This window comes from Sardina pilchardus, chromosome 17 (assembly GCF_963854185.1).
Source record: "Sardina pilchardus chromosome 17, fSarPil1.1, whole genome shotgun sequence".
Taxonomy (NCBI): Eukaryota; Metazoa; Chordata; class Actinopteri; order Clupeiformes; family Clupeidae; genus Sardina; species Sardina pilchardus.
The window spans coordinates 6,660,482-6,680,826 of NC_085010.1; the positions used below are offsets into that span (position 1 = coordinate 6,660,482).

The window sequence follows — 20,345 nt, forward strand, 5'->3', positions numbered from 1 at the left end:
GCCATGGTCATTATCATCTCCCAACAACAGCAAAAATGCACGGGTATGTAATGTGTCTAATATTGCCATTAGCTGCAACTCAAACGCCTTACCCCACCATTTTTTTACATTGCAAAGTGAGTAAAAAGCTCTACTAACTGCACGGACCTAATTCTTCATCATCGCCAACCTAACATGATCTACCTGCATCAACGTAATTGGGCAACAAGTGTCTTGGAAAACATTGTTTGTACGGGCACTGCACTATATGACTAAACCTGTATGACCGCTGCTTCTTTGCGTGGCGGTTATAATGAGTTCTAAGAATCCTGACATATGCAAAGACCAAATATATGCATTTTCAGGGGCGTATCTAGGCGAAAAGAAAGTAATCTCCATATTTATATGCATGTTATCAAAGTTGGATAAAAACACAAAACAAATAGTGATGATCCATGTGTAGGCTAGGCCTAATGCATCATCAAACTCAACCCAGGCATTCCCAACCCCTCCTAAGGAGTTGTCTTATTAATGCCCTTTATGTCCTTATTTCATAATTCTGGCCAGCTTGAGTTGCTCTCACTGTGTAGGCTTAGCCTAAAACCTAAATTAAATAGTCGGGATGTAAAAAGCAGGCATAGGCTACCTTTATGCATTTATAACAGTAGGCCTACCCCATTCCCTGCATCATCTAGAAATGTTGGTTCTGATAAATGTTCTTCAAACAATGACGAAGCCTTTGTAGGAACGATGAACATTTTTCGCCGCACGCTTTGCACGCGCATTATAGACACACTCCTGAGGCTAAGCACCCCTAACCTCTCAATCCTAGATACGCCCCTGCTTGAGATCACTGTTAACTTCTTATCAGTGCTTGAAGTGGGCCGGAACGCAGCGGAACGCAGTTCCGGAACTTCTGTATTTTCGTCTTTTGGGTTCCGCCACTTTTTGCTGCGTTCCGGTAGCCTACTTACTGAAACTGATCCGACGCAGCGACAGTGGCCCGAGAATAGACAATATCACAAGACCGATGAAAGACTACATTACCCACGAGCTACGACAGTGCCCTATCCCTACTGTTTCTCAATCTATGGGTCGCGGCCCGGTAGCCTACCTGTGAGAAGATTACCATCGGACCGCCGGCCGACCCTCTCTGCCTTCTTCGAGAGACGCACCATTCGGCCGCGGCCGCACCCATTCTTCTCGGTCATATTGCTGCGCAAAGAATTTCTCGCACAGAAATAACAGGCATATCATATGAAACTGCAGAACCTGACCTTTCCAATGGCGTTAGCCGCTAGTTTCTATGATGAACGGTTCGCGAGATAATTAGCGTTGAAAATTACAGTTACATACAAAAATGAATGTCACATTCAGTTCTGCGTCATACCCATTCTTCTCTGTGAAATATTTCACGATTTCGTAACTGCCCCATGGCAAACTACATATCAAAATAAACAGGAGATCCTACTGATTCCAATGGCGTATAGAATGTCTCTGTATAATTACGGTAATCACGAGAAATTATTTTTTAAAAATCACATCAAATTTCTGCATTTTTTCATACCTCCCCATTTCCCCCACTTCAAAATAATTTATTTTTCATATCAGAAGTTGTATTCAGACCCCGTGTTTGTCATACTGTATAGCCATGGCAGATGCTATGCCATTTCAGGACCCAAAATAGCAATAGAAAGAACACTTTACAGTCACTTTACTCTCTTGTTCTGACTTTTGATCTTGAATCTCTGTTCTTGGCCAGTTGTTAATATTGTTAATTAAATCAATGTAACAAGTAGGCTATGCCTATTTCACAGTTTTCTTCAACTGGGCCTTTAGCCCAAAGGTTTCTTTAAGGTTCTAGGGCCTTTAGCCCAGTCTGTTAGGCCTAAGTAGGCTATCACACTGGTCTGGTTCATGTTGTTTTAATGGTTTTTCAGTATTCCATTTGTGAATTAGAAAAAAGTAGCCTAGGCCTATAGGTTATTGCTTGAAAGAATGATTAAATTAAAATAGTTTTTGAACCAACACATCCTAAAAACTGATTTTTTTTTTTCACCGCACAAATGTCAAATGTCGGAAAATTAGAGTTCCTGCACTTATTTTTCCCCACTTCAAGCACTGCTTCTTATCAGAGCAACAGGTATCCTAGCAACATTCTGCACACTGTCCCTTAGCAAAATCCTGGATGGCATCCTCCCAAAATCTAGGATGTTTTCTCAGATCTCATCACATATTTCATATTACATCATTGTGAAAACTGTCTTTTCTAGAGAGTGGAAGACATGGCACAGCATACCTGTTTGGAGGCACAGCAGGACCACAGATGAGATCTTTGTTACATTAATACAAGTGCAGACTACTGTTCCATTGGAGACTGACTGATAGTGATATGTCTTGACCTGAGACATCGTGATAGTCTCAGGTCATGAACAGGAAACATTTCCCGCGCTTTTTAGAGTGTGGTGGAGTGTGTACGTGCGTGCAAGCATGCGTATGTGTGTGTGTGCACATGTGTGTGTGTGGGAAGGGATGCTGCTGCATTGTTAGATGGTTTCATTTCCTCTCTGCAACTGTTCAGTGTGTTCAAACATGTTTTTGATGTCCTAAACAGTGCTTCAGAAATAATTAATGCTCTTCAAATTGTAGCACTCATATTTTGTTATGTTGCAAAAAAATATTGCAAATGCTTTATAAGTTAAATGTAAACACGGAATATACATGAATAGTTATATTCATTTATTATTTACAAAGAAGAGATAGGCCGCACTATGCATAAACAATCATTTATTCACACAGACGCGTTTGTGTGAATAAATGATTGTTTATGCATAGTGCGGCCTATCTCTTGTTTCCATGATAGTCTATACTTTGGTCAGCACTTTAAAAAAGTTATAAGTCTTGAGTGAAGCCTGCTCCTACCTTTATGAACTTTTTTTACAAAGAAGAACACTAATGTTTCTAAAATGTAAAATTATCGCACCACACAATTCCATACAGTGGTCAACATAATAAGCATGGGCAGTATGAAGTGTGTGTGTGTGTGTGTGTGTGTGTGTGCGTGCTGATGAAATATCAGCCACTTCCTGGCAGTATCACAAACCTGGGTCTTCAATGTAATCTTATCGATTTATCAGTAGCTTGGTTGTCGCGTACTGTAGCTATTTTCTGAAGCAAATAGCGCTGTTTTTTTAACCATGTAGTGCAGAAGCTAATTTTGCCAGCGCATTTGTGGAGCTCACTGTAGAGCTCCTTTCTGGCCACCCATACATGCATTTTACACGCTGTATTATATAAACTTGAGTGACTAATTTTCCATCCAGAGATGAACAAAATTGTGCTTGAAAAGATGTTGGTGGTAGTGTACTGTGTGCATAAAAAATAGCAAACTACTGTTCCATTTCTGCAATAATACTGTAGATAACATATCTTTCTATAGATGCCATGTTAGAAACACTAATGCAGAAAGGATGAAAAATAGCCCAATGCATTCTGTGTTTGATATTAGTTTTAACTTGTACATTGTAATCACCCATGCTAAGTGTTACACCTCATGCTATGAAGAAGGCTATGAGATGAAGTCTGGGAACCAGCATTCATTTTCTCATATATTGAACTGTGGTTTTCGAATGCCCAGAGCCATTTATTGGGTGCTACAAATGTCTATCAAATGTGTCCGGACATTACAATGCTCATAGAAAATTGTATCAATTACACCAGATGACTAGAGTCTTAAATACTTCAAAATAACGTTTTATAAATAAACCATACATTTTTCTGTAGTGATTGTTGTTTAGATCTGAACAAAAAGCTGGTTTTGTTCTTAACCCAAACAAGCTTTGGTGTGTCACTTAGACGTCGTCATCGTCTTGCTGTCCCCCCGATCTGTGACTGGTTCCTTCACTTAGGCGAAAATTACTGTAGGTCCATGGACCCCAGGCTGCTTAGCAGCATGAATGAAATGGTGAACAAGGCAGCATGGGTATACCAATGCCAAGTGTTACCATCTCCCAGAGCAAAGGACAGACAGACTGACGGGTCTAAATGAGACTGCACTAGAGTACATGGAGCATCACCCAGGCTATATGATACCACATATTACTATGATAAGCAACGTAAAATACAGATCAACCACATGCCACACTGCATGTTACATAATATGATCATCATAAACTACTATACCTCCCAGTTTGCATGATACCACATTGCATGTTACAGACGATCCTAAACTACATCACCCAGTTTCATTTAAATCACACTGCATGTTAGACGATCATACTGTAAACTACATCACCCAGTATACATGATACCACACTGCATGTTGCATATTATCATAATAAACTACATCACCCAGTCTACATGATATCACACTGCATGTTGCATATTATCATCATAAACTACATCACCCAGTTAACATGATACCACACTGCATGTTACATGTTATAATTTACATAAAACACAGCTCAACCAGATACCACACTTCATGTTCTGGATTATCAGATAGGTGAAATGATCAGGCTTTTCATATTTTGACATTTTAACATTTAAAATTAACTGAGTGGTGGTTAAAATGTCTGTAAAAGGTAATGATCACCATAGTATTTCAGAGCAAGAAAACATTAATATCATGATTGGCCACACACATGTGTGATAAATGGGAGATTTGACTGAAGCCTGACTGAACACGTCTGCACAGTTCAGGTTACTGAAGCTGGTGAGCTTACCTCTCTAAGGGTAGCTCCAGTTGTCAGGATGAGAATCAGTACAGCAAAGGTCATCATTCTGCCTAAATGATGTCATCAAATGCAACAAAGTGTGTATAGAGCAGCTGTATAGCATGTCATATGGGGTGCCTCTCATTTAGAGTTTATACGTCCTCCCTTGCTCCTCGGGCCTCGATCCTCACTGATCTACACAAAGAAAGATACAATGGGATAGACTATCATTGTTGCCGCCCCATCATTCTTTATGTACATCAGTGAGGATCGAGGCCCGAGGAGCGAGGGAGGACGTATAAACTCTAAATGAGAGGCACCTATGGTCTTAGCATGCCCCCCCTCCCCCACACACACACCAGTTATGTGTGAATGCAAGAGGCAGTGAACAGGATATGTCACTTCCTGCCCCCCTGCTCTGATTGGTCACAGTTGCTCTCTGTCTTTCCCTCATCCTCTGTGGGGCTTCATGTGCAAAGCTTGCGTACACCATCTTACACACTAACCGTCACATGTATCAAGAGAAATTAATGTGACAATGTCCTCTCTGCATCTACAGAACTTATGAAAACTTTTGATTAACACATTGATTGACACATCGATTGAGTTTTCGATCGAGTGGCCTTGAGCTTTTTTTAAATGAAAGTAGTAACAAGAATAGGTATAAAAAAACAAGAATAAATATAAAAAAAAAAAATAATAAATATATAACAGCATAAATGATAAAAGACAGTGATAATAAGACAGACTGAGTCAACCACAGTGAACAAATTAGTCTTCAGACTAGACTTAAAGCAGAAAGCAGTTGGAAGTTGTGTTGTGCACGTTCACACTTTTTAGTAACTAGTTCAAAGTTCAGTTCACACACGTGCAAAGTGAACTGTTCACGTTCATAGTTAACCATTTTTAATTTTGAACTAGTTCAAGTTCAGTTCATTTTAATGAAAATCTGTTTCTGACAGTAGCGGACATTCAGAGACGTGAAACAAATGCAGAATGTAGGCTATACATCATTCTCATCTAACTAATGTCCGCAAATTGGACTTTGTTTCGCATATGCGGCCGCTCTGTCTGCCTGACAGCGGATGCTAATTTTTACATCAGGAGTATGGAGGAGCCTTGCTGCATTACCTGCAGCGATGGAACTGATACTGTAGTAGGGCTCTTTGAACACACGTTTGTGGTATATCCTACCGGGGTCACACGTTTGTGGTATATCCTACCGGGGTCGCTATGATATGTTAATGAGTTGGATAAGGACAAGTGTATAATGTAGAATGAGAAGAAGAAAGTAAAGGATAAGTTCATACGTATTCCCCGTACGCATCATACGCCTTTGCGTCCCGCACTCTTACAGACGGTGAGAGAAAATACTCCACAGTCGAAAAGGAAGCCCTTGCCTGTGTGTGGGCAACTGAACGTTGGCGCACTTACCTGTGGGGTGTTCATTTTACACTGCGAACTGATCACAGCCCTCTAACAACGCTGCTCACCACCAAGGGGCTTGGCAGAGCAGGTATGAGAATTGCTAGGTGGTCTGCAAGGCTCTTGACATTCAATTACACCATCGAGTATAAGCAAGGTTGTGATAATGTAATTGCTGATTGTCTCTCACGTCTGCCGCTACCTGATACTGAACATGTGGACCCAGACATGGAAATGGTGACATTGGTGTCTGACCATTTTGCTGCTGTTACTGTTGAAAACTTGACAACTGCATGCAGGGACTGTCCTGTCCTACAACAGGTGAAAACATACATCAGGGGAGGTTGGCCACGCACAGCCAAAGGACTTGCTCCAGCTCTCATGCCATACTTCAGGATTCAGACTGAGCTTTCTGAACATGACGAATGCATCATCCGCGGCACACACCGTGTTGTGGTCCCGAGAAATGTTCAGCCCAAGCTCATTCAAATTGCCCATGATACACACCAAGGAATTGTACGTACGAAACAGAGGCTGAGGGAGCTCTACTGGTGGCCAGGCATGGACGCTGACGTACAAGCTGCCATCAAGTCCTGCGTCACATGTGCTCAGCATGACAAGACTGCCGTTGTGAGAGCATCTCCACTGAACCCGGTAAGACTCCCTGATTCAGCATGGGAAAAGCTTGCAATAGACATTGTTGGTCCTTACCACCGTGCTCCTCCTGATTGTCGTTACGCCATAACCTTAGTTGATTACTATAGCAAGTGGCCAGAGGTTGCATTCACTTCTGAGGTGACGTCTGCTACAGTCATTAAGTTCCTGTCTACTGTTTTCAGCCGTGAAGGGAACCCGCTGGAGTTGGTGACAGACAATGGGTCAGCTTTTGTCTCAGCTGAATTTGATGCATTCCTTGCCAGCCGAGACATCAAACACTGCCGCAGTGCAGTCTACTATCCACAATGCAATGGAGAGGTTGAAAGGTTGAAAGGTGGAACCCTTACATTGCCAGACTTTGCAAAGATTTGAAAAAGATTTTTGAAAGACTACAGTCTCAGACCCTCTCACATCTAAAGACAATTCATTGAGTTTTTAGTCACAGACTAGTCACAGGCCAGTCTCAGATTAGGATTTTGCAAAGACTGTGGGTCACTATTTACAAGACTGCTGCTAGATTCCTTCAAATTATTTCCATCGTGCACTAGGCTACACGTCATCATCAACAGGAACTCACGTGATAGCCTACTCATATCAAAGTAATTTTTTCGCGTTTCTGCAGCATTGTTTCATGTGTGACATCCCTAACAGATATAGAGCTGTTCTGTCACGTAGAATAATTAGACTAATAATTTATATGAAATGGAATAACAAAAAATCATATAAGTTACAGCTGTTGCCTATTTTGCCCTTTCCTGTTTCGTGTTGGAGCTAGGTCACGATTGGTCTTTAATGTTCACGTCACTATTTGCATGAGCCACGACTGAAAAGACTTCCGATAATATCAAACATGTTTGATATTGTCGTAACGGCAAAACTAGAAAAAGACTGACTCCGACGGACTTAAAACCGCTAAGATTGGCACCTAAAGGCTGGCTTACATTGCACGATTTTGGTCTGTTTTAACAGTCGGCGACTAAATTTCCAAAATCGGGCGGAAATCTTGGGAGTTGTACTGAAATCGCAGCGCGCTCCCGTCATCTAAATCGTTTAGTGTAAGGTGCCAATCTTAGCGGTTTTAAGTCCGTCGGAGGCAGTCTTTTTCTAGTTTTGCCGTTACGACAATATCAAACATGTTTGATATTATCGGAAGTCTTTTCAGTCGTGGCTCATGCAAATAGTGACGTGAACATTAAAAACCAATAGTAACCTTGCGCGAACATGAAACAGGAAGGGGCAAAATAGGCGACAGCTGTAGCCTTTATGATTATTTGTTATTTCATTTCTTATAATTTATTAGTCGGTTGTTCTACGTGACAGAACAGCTCTATATCTGTTAGTGATGTCACACATCAAACAATGCTGCAGAAACGCGAAAAAATTACTTTGATATGAGTAGGCTATCATGTGATTTCCTGTGAATGATGACGTGTAGCCTATAGGGAGGGAAAGTGAAAACCAGCGCCCCAAGTGGTTGCGTTCCTATCGAAGAGCAGCTCCAATGTTAAGTCCCATAGACCGACTTTTCAAAAAAATACTACGCAGCTATTCCAGCGATCTTATCCACCAAAAATATTTTTCAGTCTTCATACTGTAATAATCTACTAACTGTGAAAATATCAGACCCTATTTCGCCTTAATAAAAAAACCCGTAATTGCTCGTTTCATTTCATAAATGGACTACAACTTCAAGTGACGTGACACCCTTCCACGACGTTACTCGCCTAGCATGGTTTGTTTATTAGCCTGTTAGCTAATTGGTTAGTTAGTAGACAATCACACTTACTGCCAGCTCTTGTGTGAGTAGGAGCACAACACAAGTTGTCCCAACATAAAGGTAATTACCACGCGGTTTACATCGCTCTCTGTTATTACAAAAATATGTAAAGCCAGTTCAGCAAATTGCCGTTTTGATCGGTTGGAGATGAAGCGCCCAAACTGGTGACGTCAAATGCTACTGTAGCTAGTACTGTAGTTCGTTATCACCATGTTACAAACAAACTCAAAACAATTAAACTGATCCTACAAAATAAAGTATGACCACTAGAAGCAATAGAGCTGACCTAAATGCATAGCATATTGAGGGCATTTAACTAAGTTCCCATCATGGGCAGAGATATATTTTTTCTAAAAGAAAATCCCATCCCCTCCCGCTAGCCTCTAGGAACGCAACCGCTAGATGGCGATGAGATTACTTTCCCTCCCTATTGCACGATGGAAATAATTTGAAGGAATCTAGCAGCAGTCTTGTAAATAGTGACCCACAGTCTTTGCAAAATCCTAATCTGAGACTGGCCTGTGACTAGACTGTGACTAAAAACTCAATGAATTGTCTTTAGATGTGAGAGGGTCTGAGACTGTAGTTTTTCAAAAATCTTTTCCAAATCTTTGCAAAGTCTGGCAATGTAAGGTAGGCTTTACACTAAACGATTTAGATGACGGGAGCGCGCCGAGATTCTAGTACAACTGCCAAGATTTCCGCCCGATTTTGGAAATGTAGTCGCCGACTGTTAAAACAGACCAAAATCGTGCAATGTAAGCCAGCCTTAAGACGTATTCATGGGTTTCATCAGGTCCCTTTCCACAGGTGTATAAAATCAAGCACTCGATTATCAATGCAATTGCTATCAGTTGCTTGATGATGTTCCACAATAATCTTGCTGCTCTTTCTAGTCTTCTACATTTATTAATTCTAATATGGAAAGTAACACACACAAAGTACACTTTCAAGGAATTGAATAAAAAAATCAATGGAATAATGGAAATATGTCGCTGATCTCATTAAGTTACCCCAGCGCCATCTGATCGTCGTTAGCACAAATCAGGATTTGGTTCAGCTGGCTGGCTAAAGCCTACCTTACATTGACAGATTTTGCAAAGGTTAGGAAAAGATTTTTGAAGGACTACAGTCTCAGACCCTCTCACATCTAAAGACAATTCATTGAGGTTTTTAGTCACAGTCTAGTCACAGGCCAGTCTCAGATTAGGATTTTGCAAAGACTGTGATCACTATTTCCAAGACTGCTGCTAGATTCCTTTAAGTTATTTCCATCGTGCACTAGGCTACACGTCATCATCAACAGGAACTCACATGATAGGCTACTCATATCAAAGTAATTTTTTCGCGTTTCTGCAGCATTGTTTGATATGTGACATCACTAACAGATATAGAGTTGTTCTGTCACGTAGAATAGCCGACTAATAAATTCTAAGAAATGAAATAACAAATAATCATATAGGCTACAGCTGTCGCCTATTTTGCCCCTTCCTGTTTCGTGTTAATTCGACCGAGGTCACTATTGTTTTTTAATGTTCACGCCACTATTTGCATGAGCCACGACTGAAAGACTAACAATAATATCAAACATGTTTGATACTGTTGTAACGGCAAAACTAGAAAAAGACTGACTCAGACGGACTTAAAACCGCTAAGATTGGCACCTTACACTAAACGATTTAGATGACGGGAGCGCGCCGAGATTCTAGTACAACTCCCAAGATTTCCGCCCGATTTTGGAAATGTAGTCGCCGACTGTTAAAACAAACCAAAATCGTGCAATGTACGCCAGCCTTAATGTGTTGTCAAGGTAGAGCGTACGTAGCAACCGGCCAACATCAGCAGAATAAACAAGAGGGGCACATCTGATATAAAGTCGATTTTCTCCAGACGGGAATGCTCAAAAATGCTGAAAATGTACCTGAAATGGTCAGAAGGGGTTGAGGGTCATGAAACTCTGCCCAAAATTCACATTCCTAACTCTAGAGAACGAAGATCTTAGCATATACTTGAAATTCTGATCTATGTCCATAGACTTCAGTGGAACAGTTGCTGCCTCTGCTGTGCATAAAGGGGGATTTTGACCCCCCCTCTTGTGATTCGGGTTCCAGGAAGTGGCTTCTCATGAAGTATCTTGCTCCGCCCCTTAATGATCTTTAGGTGCCTCTCATGTAAAGTTTATATGTCCTCCCTCGCTCCTCGGGCCTCGATCCTCACTGATCTACATAAAGAATGATGGGGCGGCAACAACGATAGATTATCCCTTCTTCTATCTTTCTTTATGTAGATCAGTGAGGATCGAGGCCCGAGGAGCGAGGGAGGACGTATAAACTTTACATGAGAGGCACCCTATGTCTTTACTCCTCACAAACTCTTTTCTTCTTCTCTCATCTTCGCGGAACTGGGGACGCATGAAAAAAACATCACTTCCGGTACTGACAGTGGAGGGGGCCTGACCCATGGGGGCAGCGAACGGTCTGAGAGTGTAGACAGTATGGCGGCCGCCATGCTAAAAAGTAGACCAGTGCTAGTTAGCCATTCCATTGAATCCTATGGGGCGTAAGCGCCACTTTTGACATCAAATTACGTTACAGCTGAAGCGTTTAAGCCTTTATATGAACATTTTCTATTGTCGGAGTACATACTACATTGTGAAATCATAATCATAATCTCGTAATGTCTTACTGTCTAATAAACGTTTTCCGAAATCAATGCAAAAGTGTTAATGCGCATGCGTCTAGAGAGAGTAAAGCGTCGCCATAGGTCAGACTTGGTCAGACCAGGTGCCTACGTCACATGTACGACACCTGAGCCTGCGCAGAAGACCTATGACGGAAATAGAAGACCTAAAAAAACCGTTGAAATTTGCTTCCTCGGTCTCTGCTGACGTCTACGTGATAGCTCTGTCCATATCTTTTACTGTCTATGGCCTGACCGGCCTGACAGTGCAGGCTGCAGCTGACGCCTCCCCGCATTTTGACGTGTTGGCGGGTGCCAATTTCATGCCCTGCTGTCAGCTGTACAGTATATACATAGACAGGGCAAAACCCAGAACGATATGATTCAGGTCACTACCAAACATTTCTCAGTTTGGTAGTGATTAAAATGCGTGATATAAAAATGTCCCAGGCAGAAATGGATTCTACGCGAAAAGTACTATAGATTGAGAAAAGTTTGGTAGTGACTTTAATCAGATCATTCTGGGTTTTGCCCTGTCTATGTGTTCACAGCAACTCCGGTTGATGTTTCAAGTCCATTACTTCAGTTTTGGCTATGTCTTTGTTTGTACTCAAACATTCTTGAAAAAAGCATTTTTTTAAATCATGCGTGAAAACATGCGTGAAATCTTTTGTTCTGATTTAGCACCTGGAGGTGCGTGTTTAGCTGTGTAGTTACATTAACATAGGCTACATGAGATTTAAAATTCTGACCAGCATGCCAAGCAAACTCAGTAGCCAAAGATACAAAAGTACAGTAAATAGGCTATGGTGTTATTTTTATTAGTAGTATTATTAATGTGATTAATAATACTAGCCTATTGTGATTTTATCATCCTCATTATTCTTGCTTATTAGTACTGTAGTTCTTGTTCAATATTGAATTGTCTGGGTGGGGATGGGGGTGTGATGTAAGTTCAATGATGATTAAATGTGATAAACTTTAATTATATAATTCTAATTTAATTTAATTATATATACACTGAGTGAACTGAATTCAGCTGCTTTAGTTTAAAGGAACACTTCACCATTTTTTCATATTAAACTATGTTATTCACTTAATTAAGACGAGTTGATACATACCTCTCACGTTTTAATGCGTGCACTCACTGGCTCTGGCGCGTGGCGCAACTTTGATAGCACTTAGCTAGCTCAATGCATTCATTAGGATCTAAACAGAGATGAAGTTAGAAGTGACTAAACACCTACATTTTCCCTATTAAAATACAGTTACACGAGTAGTCACACGACCAAGTATGGTGAGAAAAAATAAAACGTGGTGCATTTCTAAGCAGGTAAAAGGGATAACTACAGTATATTGTGTATACGGCTCAATTACCGACCCGACCAAACATGACCCGAATATCACACATACTGTACTTATCACATATACAAAGTATGAGCCGATTTGGCCGACCCCCATCTTCCCACCTCTGCCTGGTTTTCTCATGCAATGATTCTCTACATAGTCATCCCCTACAGAAAACAACCCTCTGTCCTAGCTTGCCTTTGATCAAGCTACCACATGACCACTCATTAGCCTAATATTCATATTAAATCACTGCCATACTGTATAGCGTATAGGGTCTCCACTGTGTATGAAATAATTGTGATATTGAAGACTATATAGCGTATAGGGTCTTCACTGTGTATGAAATAAGTGTCATGTTGAAGACACTCTATGTATCGTTTAGGGCAGATCTCCACTCTGTATGAAATAAGTGTCATGTTGAAGACGTTTTATATATCGTTTAGGGCAGGTCTCCACTGTGCATGAAATAAGTGTCACTTTATGTAGCGTATAGGGCAGGTCTCCACTCCCCATTCTGCCTGTCTTAACTCAGGAGGATGTTGCTCCTGTTTCTGGTCTCCAGTTCTGTCATCTTATAATAATCTCTGCCTTTCACTTGTGTGCAGGTTCCACGACATTCATATAATATGGTTTAAAGTGATTTTTGTAAATACAAAAAATGTGAGTAGTACTGTATAAAGAATGATTTCAATATTAAAACATCACACTGTAAAAAAAAAACCCTGTAAAATTACTATAAAGTACTGGCAGCAAATATTCCAATAACTGACTGTATTTGTACAGTATTGATACTGTAAAAAGTAATTACCGGAAGTCACTGTATGCAACATTACAGTATTTACCTGTACAAATACAGCACTGTCTTGTGAAATAACAGCAAGCTGTACTTGCCTTTCCTGTAATTTTTTGGCAAGATACTGTATATGTACAGTACTGTTACAGCAACCTAAATTACAGTAAAATGCTGTTTCTGGATATAAGAACAGGATTTTGTGAAATGAATGATATACTGCAATGCAAATTGCAAAACAATGCAAATCTATTAGCACATTTATAAAACATTACATGTTTGCACATAAGCATAGGCTACAGAGGAAAGTTCTTTGCGGAACACCTATGCAATGCTCATTGTTTGTGTATCAGGAAGGGGCCATCCCCAAACTCTTCCCACGAAGTTTGGAGGATGGAATCCAAAGCCTCTTGGTTAATGCTGAAACATTCAGAGTTCCTTTCACTGGAACCAAGGCCCAGCTCAGGGATGGCCCCTTCCTGTTCCAACATGACTGTGTATCAGGGTGCAAAGCAAGGTCCATAAAGACATGGATGACAGAGTTTGGTGTGGATGAACTTGACTGGCCTGCACAGAGTCCTGACCTCAACCCAATAGAAAACCTTTGGGATGAATTAGAGCAGAGACTGAGAGCCAGTCTCCGCTTCCAACATCAGTGTGTAACCTCGCAAATGCACTTCTGGAAGAATGGTCAAAAAAATCAAAACAAAACAAGACAAAAAAACACACTCCTCCTATACAAATTCACACACCCTAAGGATTAAGAATGGGATGTCACTTAAATTCATTTGTGAGTCAAAGCAGGTGACCCAATACCTTTGCAATACAGTGTATGTGTTCAGTGACATGAAATGGTGTGTGTGTGTGTGTGTGTGTGTGTGTGTGTGTGTGTGTGTGTGTGTGTGTGTGTGTGTGTGTGTTCTCTATACAGTTATCTGTTGTATTTTAGTAAACACAGATGGTTACTGTAAAATATTGCTGTAAATGTGCAGATTTTTTTTTACAGTGCATAACACTTTAAGTCAAGGATCATATTAAGAGTTCAGATGCAAAACCCTCTAAATCTGCCTGACCACTATTTCAGACCAGGAAGAGAGTGGTAGTTAGCGAGTTTTAAAAACAAAATTATGTGATTAATGATGTTAGCCTGAACATTAACATATTGCCTGAATATGTTGGTTATAATTGCAGAATTGTTTTAGAATTACAGTAAGCAATAAGCCCCGAGAGTCAGTTTAGTCTGATTTTAGAATGGAAAGATTATCTATGAATACATCGCTAAATGTTTCGTTGCTGTGCCTTTGTTTCATGAAATCTTGCTAGATCGACATAGTAACTGTTTCAGAAAAGCAATAAGCCACTTGAGTCCGTAGTTTACACTGATTTTAGAACAGCTAAGGGGCGTTGTTAGGCACAATGCGAAGCGTCTATGAGCGTCTATGATGTATTCATAGATAATCATTCTTCTGCCAAGAAATATATTTCCTCCATATGAATGGTTGCCATGCAACATCGAGACGCAGCTTTTGTGCAAGTTGTGGTAGCGCATTACTATAGAACAAAATGCGGTCAAGTTGTATGTTTGTGTTGGATTTTACAAAGGCTTTGAACGTGATTCAGCCAATCATAATCAAGGACCAGAACTATCTGTTTTAGAATAAGTATTCATATTGACAAACTTCGACATGATATTTCATGGACGCACACAAACACACACTAACCATTTTGCATGTGAGGTTTGGTCTTCTCTCCACACATACTACACACACACACACACACACGCACACTTTCTTTGTTTGCAAATGCAGTTAGAACTCTATAATTCTAAGGGGACAAAATAGTAATTGATAGAATTGAATAAACTTTAAAAGTTCCTAATAAGTGGAATGTTTTTAATGCTACAAAACAAGTTTAATAGAAAGAAACAAGAGATAAAACTGTTATTCATCATCATCATTACCCTTTTCTAAAGTCAGAAACACTAATACGCAAGGGCTACATCACAGCCTCTTTTAGGAACAGAGGGGAGAGTATTTTTATATTGTTTAATATGTGAGAGTATTAACTTATTCATAGGAAATAGGAAAACACAAAGCCAGTTGAATGAGCCGATTGGCGTCTTCTCTATTTAACTGAACTCATACTTGACATACAACTAAGCTGACCCCCATTTGTCAGAGGGTCTTGACCCCGATTTGGCCAGGGTCTTGACCGCATTTGGCCAGGGTCTTGGGTCCATTTGGCCTGGATCTTGACCACATTTGGCCTGGATTATCATCTTGATCTTGACTAAATCAGCCCAAAACAGTGGCTCTTTCAAGTGAAATATTCCAAATCTGTATCGCCTACATTTTTTGTCCCCCCTTCTACATTATGATGTAATGATTGTGATGCTGTTTTTTGGGGTAAGGTTTTCAGAATGCTTGGCAACACTGCCCCCTTGAGGTTAAAACACAAAAGTAAATATAGCCGCAAGCGGCGATGGCGGGCCCGAGCACCTGCGGTGCGGAGACCTGTGACATTTCGGAATCTAACAAAGCAACATGTGCGTGTTGGTGGGCATGTGCATGAGCAACACACATGCCCACCAAATGTGGTCAATTTCCCTGAATGTATGTGTCATCCACAATAGACAACATGCTAGGTAGCATTATAGAGTCCCTAAGCCACAACCTACGCCAGAGCTCTATATCTGACTATCGATAGCAATAACGCACAAGCCCACCAAATTTGGTTCATTTTCGTGAATGTGTGTGTCATCCACAAAAGACATTGCGCTAGGTGGCGTTATACAGTCCCTAAGACACCCTTGGCCAGAGCGCTGTCTCTGAATAGCTATAGCAATAACACATATGCTAACCAAATGTGGTTCATTTTGGTGAATGTATGTGTCAACCACAACAGACAATGCACTAGGTGGCGCTTTAGAGTCCCTAAGCCACACCCGAGGCCAGAGCTCTGTCTCTGAATAACTATAGCAATAACATACATGCCCACCAAATTTGGTTCCTTTGGGTGAATGTACGTGTCAACCACAACAGACAATGCGCTAGGTGGCGCTATAGAGTCCCTAAGCCACACCCTAGGCCAGAGCTCTATCTCTGACTATCGATAGCAATAATGCACAAGCCCACCAAATTTGGTTCATTTTCGTGAATGTTTGTGTCAACCACAACAGACAACGCACTAGGTGGCGCTATAGAGTCCCTATGCCACACCCTTTGCCAAAGCTCTGTCTCTGACTAGCCAGAGCAATAACACACAAGTCCACCAAATTTGGTTCATTTTCGTGAATGTTTGTGTCAACCACAACAGATAACGTGCTGCTAGGTGGCGCTATAGAGTCCCAAAGCCACACCTTAGGCCAGAGCTGTGTCTCTGACTAGCAGAAGCAATTCCACATGTAGCTGCCAAATTACATCCAATTCATAGCCTTTTTTCTGCCTATAACACCAACTTCCTGTTTCTTAATAAAACGCCATAATTCAAACCTTCGCCATTTCGATATACTTTTGAAATTCAAAAATCTGGTCGCAATTCCTTTCGGGCAACCCCTCAAGATCATTTTAGTGCTGATATGACATGATTTCGATAAACCGTCTAGGAGAAGTGTTTCAAAATACATGATGTGCAAAAATCATAATCATAATCATAACTCAAATTTGTTTAAGATTCACTATGTAGTGTAAATGTAAAAGTTGTTCAGATTCATGCAACACATCTGCCTACCAAATTTGGCTCATTTTCGTGCATGCACGTGTCAACCACAATAGACAGCGCGGTAGGTGGCGCTATAGAGTCCCTGAGCCACACCCTTGGCCAGAGCTCTGTCTCTGAGTAGCGTTACCAATTCCACATCTTACTACCAAATTTCAAGAGTTTTAGAGCATGCCAAGTTGGTGAAAAAAGGCCAAACATGAGCTGTAAGAGGATTCCACAGACATAATAATAAATATAGCCGCAAGCGGCGATGGCGGGCCCGAGCACCTGCGGTGCGGAGACCTGTGACATTTCGGAATCTAACAAAGCAACATGTGTGGGTTGGTGTGCCTGTGCATGAGCAACATACATGCCCACTAAATTTGGTTCATTTTTGTGAATACATGTGTCAACCACAAAAGACAACATGCTAGGTGGCACTATAGAGTACCTAAGCGACACCCTAGGCCAGAGCTCTGTCCCTGACTAGCGGTAGCAATAACACACAAGCCTACCTAATTGTGTCAATGTATGTGTCAGAGCTCTATCTTTCAGTAGCGGCAGCAACAACACACAAAACCACCAAATTTGCTTCATTTTCGTGAATGTACACGTCACCACAACACAATCTGCTAGGTGGCACGCACCTATAGAGTCCCTAAGCCACACCCTAGACCAGAGCTCTGTCTCTGACTATGGGTAGCAAAAACAATTTTGTCTGTGAAATTTCTAAAGTACGCCTTCTGCCACGAAGATAAGTTGTAGGGTTTTAAATGTTCAAAAAAAGAGTAAAAGGTCCGCACACTTCCTCTCACTTAATTTACTTTATTAGTTCAAGGGTTTTAAATGTTCCTCATAAAAAGTCTATCCGAAGTCCAAATAAAAGAAAATGTTGCTGTTATTGCTACGATAGACCGTTAAATTTACATGCACAGGGTTTGTACACCATTATCATGGCCAAATTCAAGCACTTTTTAAGGACTTTCAAGACCAGTTTTCCAGTATTGAAATTGTGAGTGAACAAATTCAAAGCCCTGTTGTTTGAGGTCACTGTAGGATAAAGAACCAGGAAATTTGATACAACCTTAGCCGAATACTGAACCAGCAACTATCATTAGGTTAACTCAGCGTTTCTCAAACTGTGGGGCGCGCCCCACTAGTGGGGCGCAGAGACATGCCAGGTGGGGCGCGAGCTGACGTGAACAACCGGAGATTTCTTTTTAATCTGTAGCCTGTGCCTTCCTTCATTGATAATTACGAGAATGCACCTCCATCTCACAAAACAAACACAAACAAGGTTATCTAGACTCTTGTAGGCCTATCATTGACCAGATGAAAATGTTAGTCTGTCCTGGAACCATAGTCCGAAAAAAATGATTGATGTCGGAATTTTAATTGCAGCGGAAACAAAAAAACCTGTTTATGTTTCGAGACGAGCGCAGTAAAATTGAAGGATATCTTGGCTATCTGTCCGACGACACAATTGCTGTTCTGCGATCTCGAAGAACAAGTGCTTGACAAACGCAAACATGTTTTGCCTTGCAAGTGGACAAAGCCACCGACAGTTACAAAGGTGGTTTAGTTATTGCTTATGTCCGCTTTGTTAACTTGACAGCGGGCGAAGATATTCTATTCTGTGAGTAGGCTATGCCAAAAGTAGGGCCACTGCAGATGAACTATATTCAACATTGATCTCAACAATTAGTCTACCTGGCAGAACAGGACATCAAATGGAAAAACTGTGAGGGACTTTGCTCGGTTGGCGCACAGACGAAAGCAGGTAAAAGAAATGCTATCGTCGTGATAAAGAGGGTAGTGCCCGATGCGCAACAGGCGGACTGTTTCATTCAGGGAAGCGCTCGCGTCAAGGCTTGACCTGAATAAGATTTTGAACGAGGTCGAGAGTGTTAAACTTCATTTATAACACAATGGTAGCATATAGTTGGCCCTTTTGCTGTATTATTGGAAATCAGCTTTTTTTGAAGCAAGGATTGACACCTTGTCAATGACAAAAAACTGACGTTATTGGTCATTGATTTAGATTTTTATTTTCTCTATTCTTTAACTGATATTTATCTTTAGTAGCCTAACTGTTATTTGTTAGGCCTACTGATGTATATTTAGCAAGTGACGTTATAAATATGACAATTTTGAGCTTGACCTATACTTTCTATAGAGCGATGATGGACAGGTGGGGCTCGAGAAAGCCCCCTTGATCAAAGTGGGGAATGAAAGAAAAAGTTTGAGAACCACTGGGTTAACTGAATGGGGCATAGAAAATGAGTGTTTGCTGCTCTGTCATATCAAGTTTCCTTGTTCTTTTTCTTACTGACAGCACTCGATGATGTTGAACAGCATGGATTGATTCACACCATATTTCAGGGGTGTGATTGGCAAAGGACAAAAAAGAGGAAAATATACCCAGCACCCTCAGGAGAAAGTTTTCAAAAATGACCCCTTAAATGATAACATCTTTTATGAGAACTGTTGATAAACTGTGATACATATAAACATTATAACATATATCGAGGGCTGAGAACCAAAGGGGCAGTTGCGTAAGTGACATTTTGGTCAAAATTGAGTTATATATATCACCTGAAAGCTCTTGAGCTCTTTTTAGCTGACACAATTATAGAAGTAAAATATTTATAAATATAAAATGATTGACAAAACCAAAAACCAAAGGTCTTTAACTGTGAACATAAGCAGTTAGATTTGTTTTGGCTCTCTTGTAAAGTTGGTGAAATGTCACTTACGCCCCTGTGGTTCTCAGCCCTCGATATATATATAGATATACATAGACTATATTGTAATAAGTCTACGACTAATTTATAGCAAAGTAGCCTAGGCCTGCTCAAGACTAAACCAGATATGGATGAAATATGTAGGCTATCATGATCATTTTGCCAACAATGATGTAGTACCATGGATTTTCCTAGTTCATGACATGCTTTGTTTTCACTTAAACCAACATAAAGTTATAATGTTGACTACATGTTTTAATATAGGCCTACTTGATAACATATAGCCTGCCCCCTTAGTCCTCTAGCTCTAGTCCTGTACAATATAATATAATAGTGAATAGGCTTATTGATATATTGATGCTGTTTGAAGAGGTTGCTTGATGATATTTAAGTTCCAAAGAAAATCAAATTGCACCACTCCCTCTCCTTCCAAAGTAACATGTCCTACACCTTTCCTCTTAAAAACAGATGTCTGGCCCTACTGTTATAAGCTACATCACTTGTTCAAGTGCACACACTAAATGGAGAGC

General features: G+C 40.7%; 1 protein-coding gene across 1 annotated transcript in view; it reads left to right on the top strand.

The window, feature by feature from the left end:
- The first annotated feature begins 6,500 nt into the window (after nt 1-6,500).
- The window catches only part of LOC134061671 (uncharacterized), a 103,932-nt gene continuing 90,087 nt past the window's right edge, over nt 6,501-20,345 (top strand). Inside the window, exon 1 of the mRNA XM_062517424.1 lies at nt 6,501-7,110. Within this exon, the coding sequence (XP_062373408.1) occupies nt 6,501-7,110 (610 nt within the window). The remainder of the gene's footprint in view (nt 7,111-20,345) is intronic.